The sequence below is a fragment of the Podarcis erhardii genome, assembly GCF_964252035.2.
Source record: "Podarcis erhardii genome assembly, chromosome: 2".
Taxonomy (NCBI): Eukaryota; Metazoa; Chordata; class Lepidosauria; order Squamata; family Lacertidae; genus Podarcis; species Podarcis erhardii.
The window spans coordinates 20448199-20467091 of record NC_138498.1 but is presented as its reverse complement, the minus strand read 5'-3'; the positions used below and the strand labels follow the sequence as shown (position 1 = coordinate 20467091).

Genomic DNA, 18893 nt, shown 5'->3' with positions numbered 1-18893 from the left:
GCTGCTTTTAAGCCATTTGTTTCTGCCCTGCTTCACTTCTGGTATCAAAGCTGTACTCAGAGGAAACTGGCCCCATGTCACCTGGTGAGTTTCATTGCTAGCAGGGAATTGCAGAGGTCCGTTCTTAACCTGAAACTGTTCTTAACCTGAGGTACCACTTTAGCTAATGGGGCCTCCCGGTGCCGCTGCGAAGCCACCGTGCGAATTCTGTTCTCATCCTGAAGCAAAGTTCTTAACCTGAGGTACTATTTATGGGTTAGCGGAGTCTGTAACCTGACGTGTCTGTAACCTGAAGTGTCTGTAACCCAAGGTACCACATGACGCCCTGATATTGCGTGAGCCAGGGGGCAGAAACTGCGTCAGCCCTTGGTGTTGGCACTCCTGTGTGGGCACCTCTCCTGCCCTGCTTGACCTTACCAGCAGCCCGGCTGCCTTTCAGCAGCCTTCCATTATGTCAAGCCTTCGGGGAATCCTAGCCCTCCCCCGGTGGCAGCCAAAAAAAGCAGATAAACACAAAGAGTCCTTACCACATAATTTATTCAGTATTCAGAGAGAGAGAGAGAGAGAGAGAGAGAGAGAGAGAGAGAGAGAGAGAATGTAGTCTCTATTCAATGATGGCATTGCTCCAAGTAAAGTCCCACTCACCTATGTCTCCCTTATTCAACATCACTTCTGCTGAGCTTTCTGCCACTGAGATTTTTGTTCTAATACCCTCAATGCCCATCTAGTTCTAGGAGAAGGGGGGTCAGGAATACTTTCCAAGGACACTGAGTCTGTCAGCTGTCTCTCCCCTGGTGCTTCTTCTTCTTCCTGCTGTTCCAATATTTCCCAGCTTCTGCCCTCTGCAGCCTCTGAACTATGCCGTTCTGCAAACCGCTGTTCTAAATCTATACTGTCCTCCTGTTCTCAGGAAGGTTCAGGAGAAGGGGGAGGAGGCCCCACCATTCCTCTTCAGTCCAGTTCCTGACACATGGGTGGGCACAAAGCTGTGGCTGGCTGGCTGGCTGGCTGGCTGGCTGGCTGGCATCAGCAGCCCCCAAAAAGTCAGAGGCGACCTGGAAAACTCCCCAGCCCATGGTGTAGTGGATACTTCTTAGAAGGTAAAACTGGAGGCCTGCAGCCCCACCAAGTCCACGCTCCACCTCACCTACCTCCCCATAGGCAATGCTAACTCTGGGCTTGCGGAGCCCACGGGAAAAGAGTCCTTGCAAGGAGTCTGGGGGCAGAGATGAACACTCCAGAATTAGGGGTTGGGTTTTGGCATTGGCGTAACCTGTCCTGTAGCCATTTTTCTTGAAGCAACTGCAGTCAGGGCTCAGTGTCATTCCTTGTACCAGAAACATCTTTGTCTTTTGTTTTTTGTTTTTTAAGTTTTTAAAAATAAATAAATAAATAAATCCTCCAAGCTGAGGAATAGTGTTTTTGTAACTCAACCAGGTACACACCACACAATGAGGGAAGCGATGTGTGTGTGTTATTGGTTTGAGGGTTTTTTTTAGTTATTATTACGTATTTTGTGTTTCTAATCCTGTTTTTATCCTGTATTTTTATGTTGTGAAGAGCAGCATATAAATTTAATTTAATAATAAAAATGATAATGATAATGATAATGATAATGATAATGATAATAATAATAATAATAATAATGGGCCCTTGGTGGGATCTAAAAAAAAGTATTGGATCACTGTCCTTGCTTTAGTTTTCTTGATTTTGTGTATTTTTTTTGGTAAATGTTTACCATATTTCATTTTGCGTGAGATTGTGTGGAATAGGTAAATAAACAAATGGAGACAACTGACCCGTATTTGTGGTCAAAAATGCATCAAATGATAACAGAAAGGAAGACTGTTCTTTGTATTTCACCAAGAGGGATCTAGAGAGGGGACTTTTAAACACGACCGCTAGGGGGAGGTCCTCATTCATTTAAACTGAGAAAGGAAAGACAGAGGAAATGCAATTCCAAAATCCTTAATAGGACAGGTAGGAAGCTATGTAACACCAGCTCAAGACCATTGGTCCGTCTGCCTCGTGGTCTTGTGGTATTGGCTGGCGTGGTGCTCCTCAAACCTGAGATGTTGGGGGCTGAACCTGCATATAAAGTGGATTCTTTATTGCTGAGCTCCAGCCCTTCTTTGAAACTCTTGGCAAGGAAAACCTTTTGCCAACCAAAACATCACAAAATTGCATGCAAGCTCTCGAGCTCTCCAGAACTCTTCAGCAGGCTAGACAGGAATCAAAGCAAGGACAAATAACTTGACAGGTGGTGAAGCCATGAAGGTTACAGCCTTTAGGTGTAATATAAAAGGTAAAGGACCCCTGGATGATTAAGTCCAGTCAAAGGTTACTATGGGGTTGCAGTGCTCATCTTGCTTTCAGGCTGAGGGAGCCAGTGTTTGTCTACAGACAGCTTTCCAGGGCATGTGGCCAGCAGGACTAAACTGCTTCTGGCACCGTGACAGAAACCAGAGTGCACGGAAATGCCGTTTACCTTCCCACCGCAGTGGTACCTATTTATCTACTTGCACTGGTGTGCTTTTGAACTGCTAGGCTCACAGGAGCTGGGACAAAGCAATGGGAGGAGGCAGCAGTGTGTGTGTGTGTGTGTGTGTGTGTGTGTGTGTGTGTTGGTGAGATAGACCCTATGCCCACAAACAAACAAGACAACTGGTGCACTTTTCGCCCAGTTGAAGTTTGGCAGTGTTTTCTAGGGAATGGTGATGCTTCTCAGGCCCTGTGCCTGCCTGCCAGCCATAACATCAGCTGCAACAAGAAATCTCAGAGATGCTACTGTTCTTCTGCTGGGAGAGAGCGGGGCAAATCAATACTGCTCAGGCCTTCTGCTGAGTAGCAGGGGTGCATCCAACAGAGTAACTTGTTTTCTTTTCTCTGCAAGTCATTTTAGCTCCTCTTAAGGCCTGCAGACATGCTCCAGCAATAAGGTTTGGGAACCCATTCCTAGCATGCCAGATCCCAGCGTTTATCTCATAATTGTTACTCAAAGTTGTGAAACGCAAAGTCACCACCAAGAAACACACTCACGCAGCCGTTCTCAGATTACTCAGTTGCCCTCAATTGATTTTGGACACTAACAACTTTGCAATCAGGGGGAGACGGTTTCCACTAGGTAGAAGCTGAGCAGCAGCACCATCGATTCTGAAGTTAAGGGAACGCTCTGCCAAACAGACAGTTGTTTTAGCAGCTTATGCTGTAGGCACACAGGGTTGCATGGAGCAAAGTCGTACCATTTGTGCAAGATTTTCCGCTCGCGCAGCAGAACTTCCCCTCCTTCCTCTTACCCCTCAAATCTGTCCCTGGGCTTCTCTAAACCACCTGGAGCAGATTTATGGGAGGCAAAAAATGACAATGATGCCTACCTTTGATGGCAAACACTCCATGACAGAAATCTTTGAAGTTGATCTTGCCTAGATCATTGGGATCCAAGTATTTGGCAAATTTTTCCACCTAAAATAAATAAAATAAAGAAAGTATTAGAGACTATGCAACACTTATAACAGCTTAGCACATCCTAAGGATGATTCAACTCTTGTCTTGATCTCACCCGAAAAGGAAGAGTCCAAAGGGAACAGAATGTGAATTCAAAACATTTTCAATCAATCAATCTTTATTACGGTCCAGAGACCCAACAAATCATTACAAAGCAATGCACAATTCAGACAGCCTCCAGGTGGGGACGCAGGTGGCACTGTGGGTTAAACCACAGAGCCTAGGACTTGCCGATCGGAAGATCAGCGTTTTGAATCCCCGCGACGGGGTGAGCTCCCGTTGCTCAGTCCCTGCTCCTGCCAAACTAACAGTTTGAAAGCACCTCAAAGTGCAAGTAGATAAATAGGTACTGCTCTGTCTGGAAGGTAAACGGCATTTCCGTGCGCTGCTGTGGTTTGCCAGAAGCAGCTTAGTCATGCTGGCCACATGACCTGGAAGCTATACGCCGGCTCCCTCGGCCAATAAAGTGAGATGAGCAGCGCAACCCCAGAGTCAGCCACAACTGGACCTAATGGTCAGGGGTCCCTTTACCTTTTACCTCCAGGTTAAACAAACATTTTTTTCAGACTTAAAGATAGGGATAACTGGTTCTTGCAACCACCGATAAAAACTTTGTCACTGCTAATGTTCTAGTGTTTGTCCGGTCTTCCAATAGGAACCTGACATAGTGAGCCTCTGATTTTCCTGGGAAAGTTCCAGCAATGGTAATATCAGTTCAGCCCTGGCTTACTCTTGGAATGCACAGTGCAGCAAAATATGTTTTATAGCCTCTTCAGAGGAGGAGAAGGAAAAAAGAAAGAGGGGAAGGGAATCAAATTGATTCTAAGCCAAAGGCCAGGAGGAACAACTCTGTCTTACGGGCCCTGCGGAAAGAAATCAGATCCTGCAGGGCCCTGGTCTCATGAGACACAGAGTTCCACCAGGCCGGAGCCAGTGTCAAAAAAGCCCTGGCTCTGGTTGAGGCTAATCTGACTTCCTTAAGGCCTGGGACCTCTGGGGTGTTGCTATTTATAGACCTTAATGTCCTCCGTGGGGCATACCGGGAGAGGCGGTCCCGTACGTATGAGGGTCCTAGGCCAATCTTGAGGGGGCAGAGGAGACCTGGCAGGAAGACGCCCTGGGCTGTGCAGCAACAGGAGATGCTGCGTGCGAATGTTTTATTGGGAGAAGACCTGGTCTGCCTCACTTTATGCGACAGTCGTTACCTTTATAAAGGTAAAATTTACATTCATTGCTCTGCCCCACTTTTGCCTTGGTCACCACCCAGGAAACATTCCTCGAGAGAGAACGCAGCCCTCAGGCTGAAAAGGTGCAAGTTAACAGCATGACGATAACGTTGAGAAGGGGCCACAAGTCCTGTGAACAAACAGCTTCACCTGCAGATACTGGACCATATAGCCTTGCTGTGAAGCTTCTTTTGGGGATGGGGCCAGCCTTTCTCAACCTGTGGGTCCCCAGATGTTGTTGAACTACAACTCCCATCACCCCTAGCTAGCAAAGACAGAGCTCAGGGATGATGGGAGTTGTAGTCCAACAACATCTGGGGACCCACAGGTTGAGAACTGCTGGTCTAGGCCCTGTGTCATTACTGAAAGGCCCACATCTTGTGATACGGGACTAAAGAACAGTGCGTAAAGGAGGGGCAATGGGAAATTTCCATTGGAAACAGGGATCCTCAGCAGAAAATAATAATGAAAACATCACAAGTTGGAACGGCATGGAACTGCCTCCCACCCCCGAGGTTCTGAAAGGAAAAACCGTGGGCATGAACATTTCACCACAGAGCAAAAAGCCAAGCTGCTGAATACAGACATGACCTAGATTCTCAGTTTTCCAGTTTTAAAAATGTGAGCAAAACCACCACACACATTTTTTTAAAAAACCAGCCCTCAGATAAAGCAATGAGGAGGAGTGCTTTGCACATTCATTTTCCCGGAGTCTTAATCTGGACAGGGGATGGAGATACTGCTCATGTCTGGTACGGTCATTGGGCATGATGCCCTTCCTGATGACTTTATGATAAACCCCTTCAGCAAAAGAATCACAGAAATATCGAAGAAACGGGATGTTTTCAATCCCTGCGGCAGGCGCGTTGAGCATTTGATGGGAGGCAGTTATGATCATCAAGATACACGGCCAAGTAAGACACACACTGCAGCCGTGTGTAGCTATTATGCTGTTAGATACGAATAGTGCCAGAGGCAAGAGATGAGCAATGCTTTCCTGGATCAGACCATTGCAATGTCCAATGGGAAGGGAGGAATAATTAGTGTCGTTTGGCACAGACAAGGTTGCATTTTATGTGACACCCCCCCCCAAAAAAAAGCTCCCGAGCAGGATAGCTTGCATTTGGCAGCAAACATGAACAGCAGTCAATGCAAACCCTCCTGCAACTTCAATGCAAACCCTTTGGTAACTTCACAGATAAGAATGAATGAACAGTTGATATATTTATAGTCCTTTTATTACAGCATCATGTTGCAAGCACACAGCTCACCACACAAAGGGCAGTTGGCTACTCTAAATCCTCCTTCTGACTTCTGCAGCATTTTAGGCGCCAATGGGAAGTTTCTCCCTCCCTCTGACTCCTTTGCTCTCTGATACATTCGGACCTCCGAGTCCGTGGAGGGGGAAAGTCATCCCCACTCTCAAGTGACATCTTGGCTAGCTGCACCCTCCCTTCTGGTTCCCTTGTCATTATCATGAAATTGGGCAACTCCTCCTTACAGCTTCTGACTCTCTCTCTGCTTCTGAACATGCTGGGGACAAGGGGGGCAACTCTTCCCCCTCCAGCTCTCCAACGGAGAGAAGCTGGCCTGCCACAGAATGCATTCCCCAGTCCTCGTCTTCAAACCATTCCCTGCCACCCAAACATAACACTAATATTTAGCTCATGTTCATTCAGAATGTGACACAGCATGTGCCTCTGTGTGTGAAATTTATGGTCATTAGTCACACAGCAGAACACAATCCCAATTCAGCACCATGGACAGCTGTCAGTTTAAAAGAATTTGTCAGGTCATGCAAGCATTCTGTACCAGCGACCCAGATCCTTTTTTAAAAAAATATTTTTTAAAAAAAATAAATAAAATAAAAAGTATAAGAATGAATGGAGACAAACTTTCTTGGTGTCCTAGTTTTCCAATGTTCAGACGGCTTATGTTAGTGAATTATAGACATACTTGTGCTGCAACAAAAGCAGTAAATCTCCCATGTGCAGGAAACAGCAGCAAATTGAGCACCAGGAGCAGCACGTCCCTTCAGATTTATGCTCAAACTGTGGGATGTAAACACAGGAGCAGTCAATGACAACATTCCTAGAGTGTACATGTTAGAACATGGGGAGGGATGTCTGTCCAGCAAGCAGGTAAACTTCCTGGGGACGGACTTCCTCCGCATGTGACCAGAGGTGGGTGTGGCCTCACCTGTGCAGGTAATGATAAAAGCACAGGGCAGGCAGCCTCTCTTGTCTCTTGCCTCTTGCCTCTCTGCCATCTTCATCTTCTGAAGGAGCAACATGCCCTCTTGGCTCCCAGCCAAGAGAGGACAGTACTATCTTGCTACAAGATAGATTCTAACTGCATGTAACCTTTTTAAGCCTGCCTACCTTCTGGGATCATATTGTGAACAGAACGTGAGTAAACTCTTTTATACTTTTATAAAGACTGTGTCGTGTCTTGTATTTTAAGAGGGAACAAAGGGGAAATTACCAGAGTAATTATTATAGAGGTTCTAGCGAACCTGTGCAAGCGTTACCGTTGCGAACTTAAAGGGGAATGTCTATAAACTCTGCTGATATTTTGGGAACTTGTTAGTACAAGTTGGATAAGGATATAATTAGTCAATATATCCTCTCCTGCACCCCAGAACATTCCCACAAAGGGTTATGGGCCCCAGTATTGCATATTTCTGCGTATTTTTGAAGGATTGCGTTGGATTGTGATTTTGAGTTGAGTAGTATTTTTCTGAGTTAACTTCCTGGTAAGCACATGGTCCTTTGTTCCATTGTGCAGTGGGGATTAAGCACCCCCCCCTTCCCTCAGAGTTCACAGTGACCCAAGGCAGTGAAGAATTGTTTTGTATTTTGAGATTTTTGAGATTTTGATTTTAAAATTTTGAGAAATTTTGAAATTTTGAAGAATTTTCAAATTTTTGGATTTTAAGATGGCTAGAGCAGCTTTTGATAGTGATGCAAAGCTAGGAATGCCTGTGCTGAATGAACACAATTTCATGCACTGGAAGCAGCGCTTGATAGCATGTTTAGATTATAAGCACATTTTGGAAGCTTTAAACCCTCAACCTACGGGATCGTCTGAGGAAGCTTTAGCCAAGATAAGTGCTTGGAAACGCATGAACAGCGAAACTAGACACATAATTTTGAGTGGACTTCGTGATGAGCAGCTATCATTAATAAATAGTACAGATGATGCATCTCAAATCTTAAGAGATATTGAGCGCGTGTATGGAGAATCTAGCATAAACTGCTTCAGAAACTTGGTGTGTAAATTAACCAGAGTGAGGATGAATTCAAAAGAGGAATTCACAGAGCACATCAACAAGTTTACTGAGATTATTCAAAGAATTGATTTGACTCCCAAAGCTTTTGATGAAGATACAAAGATAGCATTTTTGTTATCATCACTTGGACCACGCTTTAGCGCATTTGTAAGTTTGATGGATCATAGACAAGGTCTGACTTTTAAAGACTTGATTGGTTATTTAAAAGAAGAATGCAGAGATAGAGCTGAATCTCCAGTGAGAAATGCTAGAAGCAAGGACAGCAGTTATGCATCTAGGCAATGTACAAAGTCCAAAGAGATGCCTAAGAAAGTGATTTGTTTCAATTGTAACAAAGAAGGACACATTGCAAAGAATTGCAGGGCTCCTAAAGCCAAGAAACCCCACCCCTTTCAGCCAAAAGGAGAAAAGAAGGGGAAATGTGAGTGCACATGGCTACTGCAAGAAAGGAATTTAACTGTCCAGAATCGTGAGAATAGACGTAATAAATGGATAATTGATTCTGGAGCGAGTTCGCATTTTTCATATAAAAAGGACTGTTTTAATGAGATAAATGATGAAGAAGGATCTGAAATTGAAATTGCAGATGGCAACATTGTTAAAGCAAAAGGTGCAGGTTCCATGAGGCTGAAATGCAATATAAATAATGAATGCATTGAGAACACAATCTCTAGAGTTTTGTATGTTCCAGAGCTGAGCTGCAATTTAATCAGCGTGTCCACTTTGGACAAGAAAGGTTTCCAGATCACATTTGGAAATGGAGAATGTAAAGTGACTAGAAATGGCAAAGTGTTTGCTCAAGCAGAGCTAATCAATGGTGTATATGAGCTTGATTTTTCAGAGAATCAGTCTGCAAAGGTGGCACATTCCAGCCAGAAGGATGAAGCAGATCTGGACCTGTGGCACAGAAGGCTTGGACATAGAGACACCAACGTCATTCTGGATCTACAGAAAAGAGATCTTGTAAGAGGTTTGCAGGTAAAGCAGAGCAACAAAGCTCCAGCAAAGTGCATAAGCTGTATTACTGAGAAAGCTGTAAAACCTTCATTTCCACGTTGTGCAGAACAAAGAAGCAACAAAGTGCTTGACATAGTGCACACTGACATATGTGGACCCATGAATGTTCCCTCACTGGGAAAGAATAGATATATTTTAATATTTCTGGATGACTTTTCAAGATTTTGTGTTGTGTATTTCCTCAAAGAGAAGAGTGAGACAGTGGACAAGCTCCAGGAATACATTGCCATGGTCAAGAACAAATTCCAAAGAGCTCCAGCTGTGTTAATGAGCGACAATGGAGGTGAGTACTGCTCAAATGAAATGCAGGCTCTCCTGGCCAAGGAAGGAATTGCACATGTAACCACAATTCCTTACACACCACAGCAGAATGCCATAGCTGAGAGAAAGTTTAGGTCCATTATGGACATGACAAGGTGCATGCTAAAGGATGCATGTTTGCCACAGAAGCTGTGGGCCGAAGGAGTGTACACGTCGGTCTATTTGCAGAATAGACTGCCAACTAAAGGTGCAGAGCGCACACCATTTGAACTTTGGCATGGGAAAGCTCCCAATCTGTCGCACATACGTGTGTTTGGAAGTCCGTGTTACTTCCACGTGCCCAAGGAACACAGACACAAGCTTGACTCCAGGGCAAAAGCAGGTATCCTTGTGGGATACGCCTCTGGAGGCAAAGGATATAGAATTATGGACTTACAAACTGGTAAGACAAATGCATACCATGCGGTTTATGTTGATGAATATGGAAAGGTAGACACTAAGAACACTGTTGTGGATTCTTCTGATGAGTCAGAAAGGACTCAAGAATTTGTATATTTCCCTTTTGAGACCCCACAAAGTAATAATCTGCCTTCAAGTGTTACAGCGCCCCCTACAGGCGACACACCAGAAGACGCAGAGGACCAGAACCCTGGCGGCACCAGAGACGAAGATGAGGACTCAGATGGGGACATGCCTGCGTTGGAGGAGGATGAGGAAGCTGATGCGGTCGCAGAACCAGAGGTCAGGCGCTCGTCCAGAACCAACAAAGGTGTCCCACCATTACGGTTGTCCTACTTTGCAGGGTCGGCGTTTCCACAAGAACCTTCCACTTGGGAAGAGATACAGGAGATGCCAGCTGCAGAAGCCAGTCTCTGGAGGAAGGCCGCGCAGGAGGAGATGGATGCACTGCATCAGAACAAGACCTGGACACTCACTGAGCTGCCTCCCGGTAAGAAGGCCATTGGCAGTAAATGGGTTTTCAAGGTTAAGAAGGGGTCAGAAGGAGAAGTGCAGCGCTACAAAGCTAGACTTGTAGCACAGGGATTTTCACAGCGTTTTGGTGAAGACTATGATGAAGTTTTTGCACCAACCGTGAGGTACAGCAGCGTAAGAATGCTTTTAAGCATTGCAGCCTCCAAGAAAATGAGAGTGAAACACATAGACATTGCTACCGCTTTTCTACATGGGCAGATTTCTGAAGAAATTTATATGAAGCAGCCCAAAGGTTTTGTGAAACCACATGAGGCACATTTAGTGTGCAAACTGCAGAAAGGACTTTATGGACTTAAACAGGCTGCTAGAGCCTGGAACCAGAAGTTGCATAAAATGCTGACGCAACTTGGGTACAAGCAAGGCGACGCTGACAAGTGCTTGTACAGTAAGTCAAATAATGGACAATTCTCATATATCTTAGCATTTGTTGATGACCTGATTATTGCCACAGCAAGTGAGAAAGACTATACACAGATAGTAAAACACCTTAGCAAAGAGGTGGAGGTCAAGGAGCTAGGAGATGTCCAGTACTACCTCGGGATCCAGGTGGAAAGAGAAGACGACGGCTCATTTCTTCTCAGCCAAAGACAGAAGATCCACGAGCTAATTGAGCACATGCAGATGCAAGACGCACATCCAGTCGCTACACCGATGGCTACTGACTTCCTGAAGAATCAGGAGGATTCGAAGCAGTTGCCAGACAACAATGACTACAGGTCGGCGATTGGTAAACTTTTGTATTTAGTTACCACATGTAGACCTGACTTAGCAAATGCTGTGGGGATTCTTAGCAGAAAAGTGAATTCTCCCACTGAGCATGATTGGGCAGGTGTAAAGAGGGTGGTGCGATATTTGAAGGGTACCATGAATTGTAAATTAAGGTTACCAGCCGTCAGAGACCCTAAGTTGGTTGGGTATACTGATGCGGATTGGGCTGGGGATAATGCTGATTATAAATCAACAAGTGGTCATGTTTTCATGTTTGGTGATGGACCTGTTTCATGGGGCAGTTATAAACAGAGCTGTGTAGCATTATCTTCCACAGAATCAGAATACGTTGCAGCAACAGAAGCCTGCAGAGAGATCGCCTGGCTTGATCAACTCATAAAGGACTTTGGGTTGGTGAGAAAAGGGCCTGTCAGCTTGCTAGAGGACAATCAAAGTTGCCTGAAGCTGACGCAGAGTGAGAAGTTCCTGGCCAGAACAAAACACATTGGGGTTAAATACCACTACATACGCCAGATGATCCAGGATGGACTTGTGGAACTATCCTACTGCAGCACCCAAGAGATGACTGCTGACATCCTGACGAAACCCCTACCAAGAGAGAGTTTCCAGAATCTACGTGTCAAGCTGGGACTCTGGGTGGTTGAATAAAGTTGTTTATGTTTTGTGTATGTTGTATTGCCTGAGAAGGGGTATGTGGGATGTAAACACAGGAGCAGTCAATGACAACATTCCTAGAGTGTACATGTTAGAACATGGGGAGGGATGTCTGTCCAGCAAGCAGGTAAACTTCCTGGGGACGGACTTCCTCCGCATGTGACCAGAGGTGGGTGTGGCCTCACCTGTGCAGGTAATGATAAAAGCACAGGGCAGGCAGCCTCTCTTGTCTCTTGCCTCTTGCCTCTCTGCCATCTTCATCTTCTGAAGGAGCAACATGCCCTCTTGGCTCCCAGCCAAGAGAGGACAGTACTATCTTGCTACAAGATAGATTCTAACTGCATGTAACCTTTTTAAGCCTGCCTACCTTCTGGGATCATATTGTGAACAGAACGTGAGTAAACTCTTTTATACTTTTATAAAGACTGTGTCGTGTCTTGTATTTTAAGAGGGAACAAAGGGGAAATTACCAGAGTAATTATTATAGAGGTTCTAGCGAACCTGTGCAAGCGTTACCGTTGCGAACTTAAAGGGGAATGTCTATAAACTCTGCTGATATTTTGGGAACTTGTTAGTACAAGTTGGATAAGGATATAATTAGTCAATATATCCTCTCCTGCACCCCAGAACATTCCCACACAAACTAGTTCCACTCAAACCTGGAGGGGAGCCCAAACTGGCTGACTTTGATCTCTCTTCTACAGAACTTCAGTTCACCAGGTCCCCTGCCTGCGATACTGTTTCACCTGCCTGAACATATACAGGGAGAGAAAGAGAGAGAGAGAGAGAGAGAGAGAGAGAGCTTTGTGTCTATCACACCAACGGTCTTCCAGGACTCCCCTATTGGGCCATTAAGTCTGGTGTATAAAATTATCTATCTGCACTTCTGCTTAAAGCTATCTTCATCAACCTGGGACCCTCCAGATGTTTCGGACTACGATGCCCAGTACCGGATTTACGGATAAGATAAACAAGCTATAGCTTAGGGCCCCACTTTCTTGGGGGCCCCCAAAAAATTAAAGAAATAGAAACTGGATGTACATTTCCAGAATATAAGGTAAAAAAGAAATAAAATAAAACCTACATACAGCAACAGTGTTTTGTGTTGTGTAGGCTCCTATGATGTAAATGATGGGCCCCGCCTGCTAACCTGCTCCCTAAAATTTCACTGGTTTGCTCATTTCTATATATAGGGGGCCTACATTCAGCTATTTATAATTATTAGTAGTTTGCACCATATATTTATGCCTATTCTTATTTCATGTTATAGCAAGTTTCTAGAGACTAGATTATGAGTCTTTGTAAATTGTGTTTCTAAAGGAACTTTTGTTATTGCCAAACGCAAATGTGTTTGCATTATTAAGTTTGTTATGAGTAAAAAAGCATTTTGAGTTAGAGCTTAATAATTATTTCACTATTAATATACTTCTTCTTAATTGTATTTCACTATTAACATACTTCTTAACTGTATTTCAGTTCAACAATTACTGTGATAAATACATATTTTGTTATGTGAAAAATGGCTTTAGATACCTAACCCCACTCCTCTACGGGGTTTTCTTCTGCTTTCCCTCCTCCCAGTGTTGAATGTATGTGACAGTGTGCTTCTGGCAAATAGCTGGAAGTAGATTTTTTTTTGGGGGGGGGTCCCTCATAAAAGAGGAGGCTGGTGGCACCCAAAGCAACACTTGCTGGTGTGTGACAGCCAGCCCAAACGAATTTGAAAGCACTCTAGGGCAAAAGCTTCAGCAGTTTGTTCCCTTCAGTGAGTGACTCTAGCACCGTTGGTGCTAAGAAATTCTAGGCAGACTGCTTATTCAAGAGGAGGAAGAGAAACTGGGTTTAGGAAAAGGGAAGCGGGGAATGATGTACTGGTGGTATTTGACTCCTAGGGACACAGATGGCGCTGTGGGTTAAACCACAGAGCCTAGGACTTGCTGATCAGAAGGTTGGTGGTTTGAATCCCTGCGACAGGGTGAGCTCCCATTGCTCCACCCCTGCTCCTGCCAGCCTAGCAGTTCGAAAGCACCTCAAAGTGCAAGTAGATAAATAGGTACTGCTCTGGCAGGAAGGTAAACGGCATTTCCGTGTGCTGCTCTGGTTCACCAGAAGCGGCTTAGTCATGCTGGCCACATGACCCGGAAGCTGTACGCCAGCTCCCTCAGCCAATAAAGCGAGATGAGTCGGTCACGACTGGACCTAATGGTCAGGGGTCCCTTTACCTTTAGTCTGATCCAGCAAAGCTCTTTTTATGACACCCTGCCTTGGCTCCTTTGGGATGATGGGCAGGTTAAAAAATCAATCAATTCATCAATCATTTGTTATTTATGTATGCCACTATCGTGGCTTGTGTTTTGTTAGCCCAAAAATGGAAAACGAGTGAAGTCCCAGCAAAAGAAGAATGGCAACTTAAATTGATGGAATATGCCCAACTTGCAGACCTAACATGTAGAATAAAAGAACAAGAAGAACACACGTTTAAAGAAGATTGGAAAATGTTTATTGAATATATGAAGGAAAATTGTGTTTATCTGAAAACGCGGGCAGCAGTAAGATAAATTCAACAGTGACCGTAAGTTTTGGTGGATGTAATAATGGAATACTGAATGGTTTAGTTTATATAAAATATGCAGGGATTTATGTTGTGCAGAATGAACCATGGAAAGAGAGGAAGGGAAGTCATCGATATTTTAAGATTGCTTAAGTGAATATTCTAAAATGTCAAACAGAAATTTAATTTTAAAAATCAAACAAAAAAAATCAATCAATCAAATGAATGAATGTTCGCCTTGGGAATGTACTGATAACGGTTTGGCTGCATAACCATAGGAACATAAGGAGATCCTGCAGGATCAGGCCAGAGGCACATCTAGCCTAGCACCCTGATCTCACAGTGGCCAACCAGATGACTGTGGGAAACCCCATTTAGAAGGAATGGCACAAGTAGAATCCATGTTACTCTCTCTGTATTGAGTGCCTGCCAATATTATGCCATTTGCTGAGTTACGGAACACATTCACACCTCACTTTTCTAGAACTCAAACGACGCAGGTCACAAAACACTCAACAACAACACGGCAGTAGAAGTGAATCCATAATTTCGTTATCTGTTTGGAGTCAGCGGCGTCACCCATCCTTTCTCTCTGTTTTGGAAAGAAATCACAGCTTTGCCTTCCTTTCCCCGCTCAGTGGAGCACACTAGAGACAATTAATCAGACGTCTCTGTAATAGCGAAAGGCTATGGGGCCACCAGTGTTATTTATGGCCCTGTAAAAGGTTAAGAACATCACTTGAGTAATCAGGATGCACGACACAGAACTCCTTTTGTTCCCTAAGATATATAACGGTACTTGAACATGCAATAAGAAACAGCTGCCAGCTAGCAAGCAGCCTTCTCAAGCTTCTGGCACTAGGAAAATGAACGACAAAAAGCAGACTTTTCACATAGACACTGGAAACTTTCTCCATCTATTCTGTGTTTGGGGGATTTTCACACCCCATCAGGGCTTTGTGTGAATAATCTTGGCACCTCCACTTAAAAGGATTTCAGGTAGCAAGATCGTGGAAGACCACTGCCTAAGGCAGTGTTTCCCAAGCTTGGGTCTCCAGCTGCTTTTGGACTACAATTCCCATCATCCTTGACCATTGGGTCTTGCTGGCTAGGGATGATGGGAGTTGAAGTGCTAAGAACGTCTGAAGGACCTCCCAAGTTCCCCATCCATGTTCTAAGTCCTTAGAGAGCTGCTGCCTATCAGAATGGCCTAAGATGAAGCCACAGCCACAGCCTGACACAATGAGTGACTTATTACTGCCCACTTCAGACCTTCATGTATACATATGGCAAACCTATAGAGGAGGCGGGAACAAGATAAAACACACACACACACACAGAGAGAGAGAGAGAGAGAGAGAGAGAATGCAGGGAGAAAGTTGCAAGCAATTCTTTGGTCAGGTTGTTTGTTCTGGTTGCAATTTTCAATGGAGCCCACGATAGAAGCTCACAGCTGTATTGACACAGCAATGGATATTGAAATTTTGTGCTCCCTAACAATTTTGCACCTGGGGCAACTGCCCCTGTGGTACTCCCACCACTGATTGGGGGTGGTGGAGGCCACCCAGTACGTTTGGCAGCTAGGGCGAGAGTTGAAGCAAGGACTGCCCAGCTCAACACTCAGATCCTTGGAATATCAAAGTGAAACAAAGTTATAACTGATGCAGCAGAACTATCATGGGTCACTGATCAAAGGCTGACAGTGAGGCATGCAAGGAGAAGATAATTTATTGTGATCTTCAGCTGTGTCTGAAGAAGGGAACAATATGCTTTGGTTAGCCTCAGCTCAACCTGCTTTTGGCTGGGGGTTGGAATGGGGGGGTGCATTTCTCTGCATCATCCCACATATCGCTGCAGTCTTGAGGCTAGCCGAGGTTTTAAGGGACAGCTATTGAGAGGCATCTGTGTGGCCAGGATTCCCAGTGGCGCCTTTCCTCTCCGTTCAATTAATAGCAAAGAGTGGTAGATTTTGTTAACAAGCCAGCAGGAGGCCTGTAATTGATTTTGCGTAGATCTGAAGATGAAGAAGCGGACGGCAAGTCAAAGGCCAAAAGAGAACCTCGCAGTGCCTTTGGGGAGCGGTTAAAAACAGAATTACATGGACGGCTCATCAAAGAGGCTTGTGGGGGAGTCAGAGGAGGAGCTCCCCACTGAAGTCGAAAGATTCTTAAATCAATACAAAAGATTTGGGAAGGGAGATGAAAAAAGAATATACATCAAGGGCGCCAATGTGAATGGATCTTATAATAATAATAATTCATTATTTATACCCCACCCATCTGGCTGAGTTTCCCCAGCCACTCTGGGTGGCTCGCAATAGAGTGTTAAAAACAATACAGCATTAAATATTAAAAACTTCCCTAAACAGGGCTGCCTTCAGATGTCTTTTAAAGATAGGATAGCTGCTTATTTCCTTCACATCTGAAGGGAGGGCGTTCCACAGGGCGGGCGCCACTACCGAGAAGGCCCTCTGTCTGGTTCCCTGTAACCTCACTTCTTGCAATGAGGGAACCGCCAGAAGGCCCTTGGAGCTGGATCTCAGTGTCCGGGCTCAATAATGCGGGTGGAGACGCTCCTTCAGGTACAGTGGTACCTCGGGGTTAAGTACTTAATTCGTTCCGGAGGTCCGTTCTTAACCTGAAACTGTTCTTAACCTGAAGCACCACTTTAGCTAATAGGGCCTCCCATTGCTGCTGCCGTGCTGCTGGAGCACAATTTCTGTTCTCATCCTGAAGCAAAATTCTTAACCCGAGGTACTATTTCTGGGTTAGCGGAGTCTGTAACCTGAAGTGTATGTAACCTGAAGCGTATGTAACCCGAGGTACCACTGTATACAGGACCAAGGCCATTTAGCAGTAAACGGCAAGTGACAGCAGGCCTCTCTGATGGGTTAGGAAATGGAGCTGTGGGCAGGATCCAGCAGGAAGGGACAGAGAGACACTCTGAACCCAAGAGCTGGAGCTGTTGTCTCTCATTTTAGGGCTCTGCATCAAGTGTGAACACACTGTGACCTTCCAAACGTTGCTGAACAGCCCCAGCCATTCCTAGAACAGGCAGAACTGGTTCTGTGGGGATGAAATAAATGGATTAGGGAACCCAGTAAGAAGAGATGCACACCAATAAATAATACCTTCAGAAGCCTCCTCTGGGGTAAGTGCTGTGCCTCTTCCAAAATGTGAAAGCAGAATAAAATAAATCTCGGCTTGGCTTGTGGATGGTGCGTTTTAAGATCAGCAGTTCAAAAGTTTCCCTGAGAGACCAGAGGGATGTGGGTGGAGAAGATGCCATGACACAGAGAGGGACGGGGTATAATACTAGAATTCAAGGTCGGCCAGTGAATCTGATTGACAGGAGGCTTAGGAGTGATGAAAGGATGTACTCCATTGCATGGCGTGTAATAACTGGTAGAATTCACAGCCATGTAGCCATTTAGATGGCTTCTAAATAATTAGAGACATGCATGGATGACAGTATAATTCTGAATACCAAGTGGTGGAGACAAAGATGAGAAGACCATCACATTCATATACCTATCATCTTGGTGGACTCCTCAGCTACACAGAGAACATAGCAAGCTGCCCTATCGTGATCATCTCATTGATCCATCAAGTTCCCTCCTGTCTACATTCTCAAGTAGTGACTGCAGGACTCCAGATAAGGGTCTTTTCCAACCCTACCTGATGCTGGGAATTTGAACCTGGAACTTTCTGCGTGCAGAGAAAGAGTATGTGTGTTGTGGAAATTTCTCTCTCTCTCTCTCTCCACACACACACACACATATCCAAATCACAAGAATATCATGGGGGACTTGTCAAAAGCCTTACTGAAATCAAGATACACTACATCCATAGCATTCCCGATCCACCATGCTTGTAACTCTATAAAAAAGGAAATGAGATTTATCTGGCACAAATTGTTTTTGGGAAGCCCATGCTGGGTCTTAGTAATCACAGCATCCTTTCCTAAGGGCTCACAAACTGACCTGTTCTAGGACCTCTTCTGGTATCGGCATCAAGCTGAGTGGTCTTCTTTCCCCCTCTTTTGAATGATGGGGGCAACATTGTTCAGTGTCCAGGCTGAACGATGGGGGTGGAGACACTCCTTCAGGTATACTGGACTGAGGGCGTTTACATTTTTTCACTTTTTGGATGTTATAAGTCTCCCATGCATCTAATGTTTATTTCACTGCACGAATCTTGGCTATTGGTCCCTTTCTCTCTCTTTTTTGACCCTTGTGTCTTTTCTCACTGTCTGTTTTACACCTTCCCACTCTGGAGGCATCTATGAACCATGTTCCTAACAGTTTTAGCAGGTGGAAGGAAGTCAGACAACTATCACAGCTAAGAAGGTCAAACTATCCCTTGGGCGGTTCCATTAGCATTTCTTAGGAGAGGATTTTGCACATATAGTTTGCTTGCACCTAGCTGGAATTTTCTCTGTAGCATGAAATCAAACACATAGAATTCTCCCCAGGATGGAGTTTGAAAGGCTCTTGCATGATTTATAAGATCCACTGCAGAGCAATGGCATCTTAAATTTGATTAGAGTATCCCTCTTGGTGCAGAGCACACGTTGCTGAGAATGCCGAAGACGGTAACAAAATTCAGCTAGACTGGAAAAACAGGCCTGCGGTTGCTGGATGTGTGTGCCTATCTAATTTGTATTG

The 18893-nt window shown here is 44.8% G+C and overlaps 1 protein-coding gene across 3 annotated transcripts in view; it reads right to left on the bottom strand.

Moving 5' to 3' along the window:
• The window catches only part of RAB11FIP4 (RAB11 family interacting protein 4), a 206285-nt gene that overhangs the window by 134108 nt on the left and 53284 nt on the right, over positions 1-18893 (bottom strand). For all 3 annotated transcript variants that reach the window (XM_081849665.1, XM_081849667.1, XM_081849666.1), the window contains exon 2: positions 3375-3462. In XM_081849665.1, the coding sequence (XP_081705791.1) occupies positions 3375-3462 (88 nt within the window). The remainder of the gene's footprint in view (positions 1-3374; positions 3463-18893) is intronic.